General features: G+C 41.0%; 2 protein-coding genes and 1 long non-coding RNA gene across 4 annotated transcripts in view; all 3 read right to left on the bottom strand.

Moving 5' to 3' along the window:
- LOC104764289 overlaps positions 1-259 on the bottom strand; it is a 2,196-nt gene extending 1,937 nt beyond the window's left edge. The window contains exon 1 of the long non-coding RNA XR_763744.1: positions 138-259. This is a non-coding gene — a long non-coding RNA (uncharacterized LOC104764289). The remainder of the gene's footprint in view (positions 1-137) is intronic.
- LOC104764279 (DNA ligase 1-like) lies at positions 302-2,302 on the bottom strand. The gene has a single exon (XM_010487779.2). It carries the CDS (start codon positions 1,269-1,271, stop codon positions 642-644), a length of 630 nt encoding a protein of 209 aa, XP_010486081.1. The 5' UTR covers positions 1,272-2,302; the 3' UTR covers positions 302-641.
- On the bottom strand, positions 2,658-6,567 carry LOC104764269 (probable alpha,alpha-trehalose-phosphate synthase [UDP-forming] 7). Of its 2 annotated transcripts, none has more exons than XM_010487770.2 (6): positions 6,452-6,567; positions 4,604-6,308; positions 3,581-3,904; positions 3,213-3,486; positions 2,793-3,127; positions 2,658-2,691 (listed from the first exon to the last, which is right to left on the bottom strand). In XM_010487770.2, the coding sequence occupies exons 2-5, from the start codon at positions 6,247-6,249 to the stop codon at positions 2,816-2,818; spliced, it is 2,556 nt and encodes an 851-aa protein (XP_010486072.1). In that variant the 5' UTR covers positions 6,250-6,308; positions 6,452-6,567; the 3' UTR covers positions 2,658-2,691; positions 2,793-2,815. The 2 variants fall into 2 exon arrangements, with proteins under 2 accessions (XP_010486072.1, XP_019098860.1); XM_019243315.1 differs by having other exon boundaries at positions 3,581-3,656; positions 4,356-6,308; positions 6,452-6,562.

Raw genomic sequence — 6,610 nt, 5'->3', positions numbered from 1 at the left:
AGCATATGAGATAGCTTTGAGCCACATTAGAAACAATCGTGAAGCCATGGACAAGATTGTTGAAGTACTTCTTGAGAAAGAGACAATGTCGGGTGATGAATTCCGAGCAATCCTATCTGAATTCACAGAAATCCCACCTGAAAACCGAGTTGCTTCCTCAACATCAACATCAACACCAACACCAGCGTCTGTCTGAGTAAGAGACCTTTTAAATCTCTCAATCTCTGTGTATATCTAGAGACACTTGCCCATACTGTATAAATATGATATAAGAAACTCTTTGTCAAAATCAGGAACACAGATGCATAGTCATAGACTCGTGCTTAAATTACTAGTCCTGTAATAAGCTGCAAGAGCCTTTGACACAAAACTGAAAACAAAAACCAATCTTATTCAGAATTAATCGCCTGATCAAGCTCTGAGATTCAAATTGCTTACATTTATGCACACATCACCAAGTACAGTTTGTTAACACAAGATAGGAATCAAACCCTAGACTTTAGACGACCTAATGCTTCTGGAGAAGTTCTAATAATCCAACAACACATGAAGAGTCTTGACACATTATTCATTAAGCTTCGATTTAATCATCACTCAAAAGTCAAAGACCCTAGAAAGCAAATGATCCAAAGTTCCAACCTTTACATGATAATTAAGACGCCATTTTCACCAGCAGCTCCGTGGTTGTTACCCTTCTTCACCCACACCATAGCTCGTGTAGGTATAGACCAATCATGTCTCTGGTTTCGGTAATAACCTTGTCCGCTAGTCAACCTCGTAGGTCCCTTGACTTCCTCTTCCACTCTCTTCTTGATCCAGCGTTTCTGAAATTTAGTTTCTTCCTTAGCAGCATGCTCTCCCTTGGACGTGAAAACTCTCCTAGTGTCCTCTTTTACCGGATCACTCTTCTTTTTCTCCCTCGGATCTCCTCCAACTTCGTCCTTGTTGCTCACAATTGCTGCAGAGACCTCAAGTTCCTCTTTCTTAACCCATTTTGATTCTTTTTTACAACGATCCACAGCAGAATGCATACGAGATACTCCACATAAACCCTTCTCCTTGGGCTTCACAGCAGATTCTTCTTGTCTCCTTGGTTGTTCATGATCAACCTGCTGCTGCTTCGCCTTCACTCCTCTCTCTACTGAGTCTTTTTGCTTCCTCTGTTTCCGCTCTTTCTCCTTCAGCCAACGTTCCTGAAGCTGAAGGATGGATACGTAATTATCAGGAATCGAAGCCAGACTCTTCTTCTTCTGCTTCTTCTCCTCCTCCATTGGATCTCCTTCTCATCACAGTCGCGCATTATTACTATTATTACTCATCATCATCAATGCAACAAAAAAGAAATGGGAAACACGAAGCAATCGCACATTTAGCGAGAAAGACGCAAGGCCCATTGGGCTCAATCTAATGACTGGTACTGGGCTGGCCCTTCACAACAATAAAAGTAGAAACGTTTTTATTCCAGCCTAGTTCTGACATTTGACACTTTCAGCCTTACGGTATATAACTATAATATATACAAAGAAAGGCACAACGAATAATAATAAATGAAAAAAAAAAAATCAACAATGGACACGCAACGTTATCTTTACATACTATTTTTGGTTTTCACAGTTTCGTTTTTGTTCAAGATCCAATAAACAGGCCGAATCCCAAATTGATATCCTCAAGATCATCCAATTACAATAACAAATAATAATCATTAATAATAAAAGAAAAGAAGAAAGAAAAAGATCAGGAAAAAGCTTTTTGCTTGTTGTTACTTCAACATCCTGCAACACAGCCCTGAAACCTACTATTGCTCCTCCTTTGATTGATTGATTGATTGCTCTTCAAATAACATTCTGAAAAGAACAAAGCTTCACATCACCATTTTTTTTTCCTTTTTTTTACCACTAACACTACCCTTTTCTTCTTTTCTTTCTTTCAATCACAAACACAACAAACAGACCACCAAACTCCAGTCTCTTTTTTTCCTTGTCTTTTTGCCTGTGTAACCACTTTAGCCATCTATGCACATCATTCATTGATAGTGTTTATCAGAACAAGACCATAGGATGCTGCAGAAACAGAGCAAACAGAACTGGAATTGAGATCATAGAGGGCAAAACCTGGCAGAAGATCTGGTTTCATATCAAAGGGCATCATCAAGTTCACGCATAGAGAAGTTTGAAGCCTCTGATGCCTCAGCTAGAGATTCAAGCATGCTTGTCACTTCAGTAGTATCGTCCAAGTAGTATTTAGCCTTGCTTGGCTTTTGCCCAACTGTGCATGCAAAGACTAGAGCATTATCACACAGTAACCTTTTCGACATCGCATTACCAATCGCTTCAAACATGTCTTCATCAGATCGGTCATCTCCAATACATAGCACAAAATCAACCGGTTTTCCTTTTTCAGCCATTGATGAAAATATCTTTTCTGACACGGATCCTTTGCTGACTCCCTATACTCACACAGAGCACAAACTCCAAGAATTAGATCTTTTTGAAAACACTAATCCTTGAATTAAGTAGAAGAGAATAAATTACCTGAGGCTTGACTTCTACAATGTAGTGACCNCCTTTTTTTTACCACTAACACTACCCTTTTCTTCTTTTCTTTCTTTCAATCACAAACACAACAAACAGACCACCAAACTCCAGTCTCTTTTTTTCCTTGTCTTTTTGCCTGTGTAACCACTTTAGCCATCTATGCACATCATTCATTGATAGTGTTTATCAGAACAAGACCATAGGATGCTGCAGAAACAGAGCAAACAGAACTGGAATTGAGATCATAGAGGGCAAAACCTGGCAGAAGATCTGGTTTCATATCAAAGGGCATCATCAAGTTCACGCATAGAGAAGTTTGAAGCCTCTGATGCCTCAGCTAGAGATTCAAGCATGCTTGTCACTTCAGTAGTATCGTCCAAGTAGTATTTAGCCTTGCTTGGCTTTTGCCCAACTGTGCATGCAAAGACTAGAGCATTATCACACAGTAACCTTTTCGACATCGCATTACCAATCGCTTCAAACATGTCTTCATCAGATCGGTCATCTCCAATACATAGCACAAAATCAACCGGTTTTCCTTTTTCAGCCATTGATGAAAATATCTTTTCTGACACGGATCCTTTGCTGACTCCCTATACTCACACAGAGCACAAACTCCAAGAATTAGATCTTTTTGAAAACACTAATCCTTGAATTAAGTAGAAGAGAATAAATTACCTGAGGCTTGACTTCTACAATGTAGTGACCGCTTTTGACTGCCACTGGCTCATTAGCTAGAACACTCTCTAGATGCTCTAACATTTCCTTTGCTTGTAACGAACCAAAGCCTGGATCCGCATCCCGATATTGCCAAACCAAAGCACTCTCTTTGATTTCAATGGAAGAGCCATCGGTAGATTCAGTGTACTGTTTCATTACAGGTTCCACGATCTGCATCCACCCAAAATCAGAGTTCTGCCCACATGTTTCCCATTCTTCATTGCCTGACCACCTAAGGAAAAGATACAAGGCATGTTACTAACCATGAAGGAGAATAATTATACAACTTGAAACAAGTGGCAATAACAAGTAGAGAAGAAAAGCACCTCAAGAAGTATCCATGCTCCGCCGCAATTCCAATGTTTTTGCACGGCGTGAACCACTTGCCTAAGCTTTCCCTCCCTCTTCCGCTGACAATGAAAATTGAATTCTTCTTGTCCTCGCAAAGTGCATCCAAGAAGTTAAGAACTTCCTGGCTTGGAGCTTTATTGATGGAGTTTTGAGGCATCAGAGTGCCATCATAATCCAACAGTATAGCTCTGCTTTTCGCCCTTTTGTAGTCCGACACAATGCACGGTATTGAAAGCTTTCTAAAATTAGGATCGAGTGCCACAACTCTGAAACCAAAACTAATCCCCATCCCCCAACACCTTTTCTTGAAATGGTCCACACATATCCTCTCTAGGTCTTGCAAGAAACTTCTTGACCAATAAGCTACATCGTGAGTACTAACATACCGGAAATGTTTCTCATGTCGCAGCTGTTTCTCAGCATCACTCATTGAAAGGGCCTCATTTAAGGCTTCTCCAGTCGCTTCAACGTTCCATGGGTTTACGCGTATAGCCCCACTAAGCGAAGGAGAACATCCAATAAACTCTGATGCAACCAACATGCTCTTCTTTGGGCCACTAAAATCTGATTCAGATCCAAGTAAACCCTGTCTACAAACAATATATTCGTAGGGAGTAAGGTTCATACCATCTCTAACAGCTGTAACGACTACACACTCAGCAATATGGTAATAGGCATTTATTTCATTTATCGAAACCGGAGTATCAATATATATGATAGGCTGATATCCAGGTTTCCNGCTTTCCCTCCCTCTTCCGCTGACAATAAAAATTGAATTCTTCTTGTCCTCGCAAAGTGCATCCAAGAAGTTAAGAACTTCCTGGCTTGGAGCTTTATTGATGGAGTTTTGAGGCATCAGAGTGCCATCATAATCCAACAGTATAGCTCTGCTTTTCGCCCTTTTGTAGTCCGACACAATGCACGGTATTGAAAGCTTTCTAAAATTAGGATCGAGTGCCACAACTCTGAAACCAAAACTAATCCCCATCCCCCAACACCTTTTCTTGAAATGGTCCACACATATCCTCTCTAGGTCTTGCAAGAAACTTCTTGACCAATAAGCTACATCGTGAGTACTAACATACCGGAAATGTTTCTCATGTCGCAGCTGTTTCTCAGCATCACTCATTGAAAGGGCCTCATTTAAGGCTTCTCCAGTCGCTTCAACGTTCCATGGGTTTACGCGTATAGCCCCACTAAGCGAAGGAGAACATCCAATAAACTCTGATGCAACCAACATGCTCTTCTTTGGGCCACTAAAATCTGATTCAGATCCAAGTAAACCCTGTCTACAAACAATATATTCGTAGGGAGTAAGGTTCATACCATCTCTAACAGCTGTAACGACTACGCACTCAGCAATATGGTAATAGGCGTTTATTTCATTTATCGAAACCGGAGTATCAATATATATGATAGGCTGATATCCAGGTTTCCCAAACTCTCCATTGATCCTCCTGCAGCTTTCTTCGATTTCACCGCGTATTTCGTCTACATCGACACCTTTACCCCTAGCGGGGTTAACAATTTGAACCAGAACCGCCCTTCCCCTCCAATTTGAGTGCTGCCTCAGCATTTGTTCCATTGCTAAAAGCTTCAGGTTTATACCCTTGAAAATATCCATGTCATCAATACCAAGCAACACAGTCTTACCTTGGAAACGATTTCTGAGCTCCGTCACCTTACCCTCCTCTTCTGAATATCTCATCACCGACTGAATCCGACCCATGTTGATCCCAACTGGCATGATCTTGATTCCCACAGTCCTCCCGTAATACTCCAGGCCAATGTAGCCTCTCTTAGACTGGTACTCAAGACCCAACATCCGACTGCAGCAAGTAAGGAAGTGACGAGCATAATCAAAAGTGTGAAAGCCAATAAGGTCACTGTTTAGTAACGCCTTAAGTATCTCCTCCCGAACAGGCAGAGAGCGGTATATCTCAGATGAGGGGAAGGGACTGTGAAGGAAAAATCCCATCCTTATCCTGTTAAACCGTCTTCTCAGAAACGTCGGCAAGACCATCAAATGGTAGTCATGAATCCAGACAAAATCATCATCTGGATTTATAACCTCAATAACTTTCTGGAAGAAGAGCTTATTAGTCGCCACATAAGCTTCCCAAAGAGACCTATCAAATCTTCCACCATGATCAGCTGAAAACGGAAGCATGTAATGAAAGAGTGGCCACAGCTGCCTCTTGCAGAAACCGTCGTAAAATTTCGATTGCAAATCAGGTGGGAAAAACGTCGGAACACATTTGAATTTGTCCAAGAGTATCTGCGCCACATCGTCTTGTTCTTGTGAATCAACATCAACGCTCAAAGATCCAACATACAATATCTCCATATCCTCAGGCAAACCATCCTTAAGCTGCAGATACAAAGAATCTTGATCCCAACTGAAACTCCAGCTCCCATTCCGTTTCTCGGCCTTCAAGGGAAGGCGGTTAGCAACAATGATCATTCGATCAGAGGAAACAGAGGAAGGGTTATCGGAAGAGACACTATATGCTTGATCTTCATCGAACTCAGACACATTACCAGGAACTGTCATTACTCTAGGAAGCCGCCTACGCTCCCTTCCCATGACAGGGAAATTCCCTGATGCCAAGTCTAATAAATTTGTGTACGACCTAGAAATCATCTTTGCTTGTCTCCAAATCCCCAAAAGAATCCACAAATTAAAACACTAGTTCAACAAATCTGCATCAAGAGAAACACCAGAATGCACTAAGGTCAATCTCCACGAACAAGATCTACGCACAGAAGTACCCAAAAAAAAAAAAAAATCAAATTTTTTGGTAATTTAAATACTCATCAAACCAAATCGAGAGCTTGAGCAATACCCAGATATCAAAATCAATCAACCATAGTCACTAATCATCTTCTATCACTGAGTTAAGAACCAAACAAAAAACAATTACAGGGGAGGGGGCAAAATAACAAAATAGAATGAATGACACATTCCTATCATCTAGAAAGCAAGATCCATGAAATTACAACCC

The sequence above is a fragment of the Camelina sativa genome, chromosome 3 (genome assembly GCF_000633955.1).
Source record: "Camelina sativa cultivar DH55 chromosome 3, Cs, whole genome shotgun sequence".
In the NCBI taxonomy this organism is placed as follows: Eukaryota; Viridiplantae; Streptophyta; class Magnoliopsida; order Brassicales; family Brassicaceae; genus Camelina; species Camelina sativa.
Note: the sequence above shows the minus strand (reverse complement) of the source record. Positions and strands in the feature narration are given on the sequence as shown.

Coding starts and splice junctions, on each gene's coding strand:
- LOC104764279 (XM_010487779.2), bottom strand. CDS start 1,271: ATGGAGGAGGAGAAGAAGCAGAAGAAGAAGAGTCTGGCTTCGATTCCT.
- LOC104764269 (XM_010487770.2), bottom strand. CDS start 6,249: ATGATTTCTAGGTCGTACACAAATTTATTAGACTTGGCATCAGGGAAT. Junction 3,905..4,603: donor GTGGACCATTTCAAGAAAAG/GTGTTGGGGGAT, acceptor TTTCAAGAAAAG/GTGTTGGGGGATGGGGATTA. Junction 3,487..3,580: donor GAGCATGGATACTTCTTGAG/GTGCTTTTCTTC, acceptor TCTTTTCCTTAG/GTGGTCAGGCAATGAAGAAT.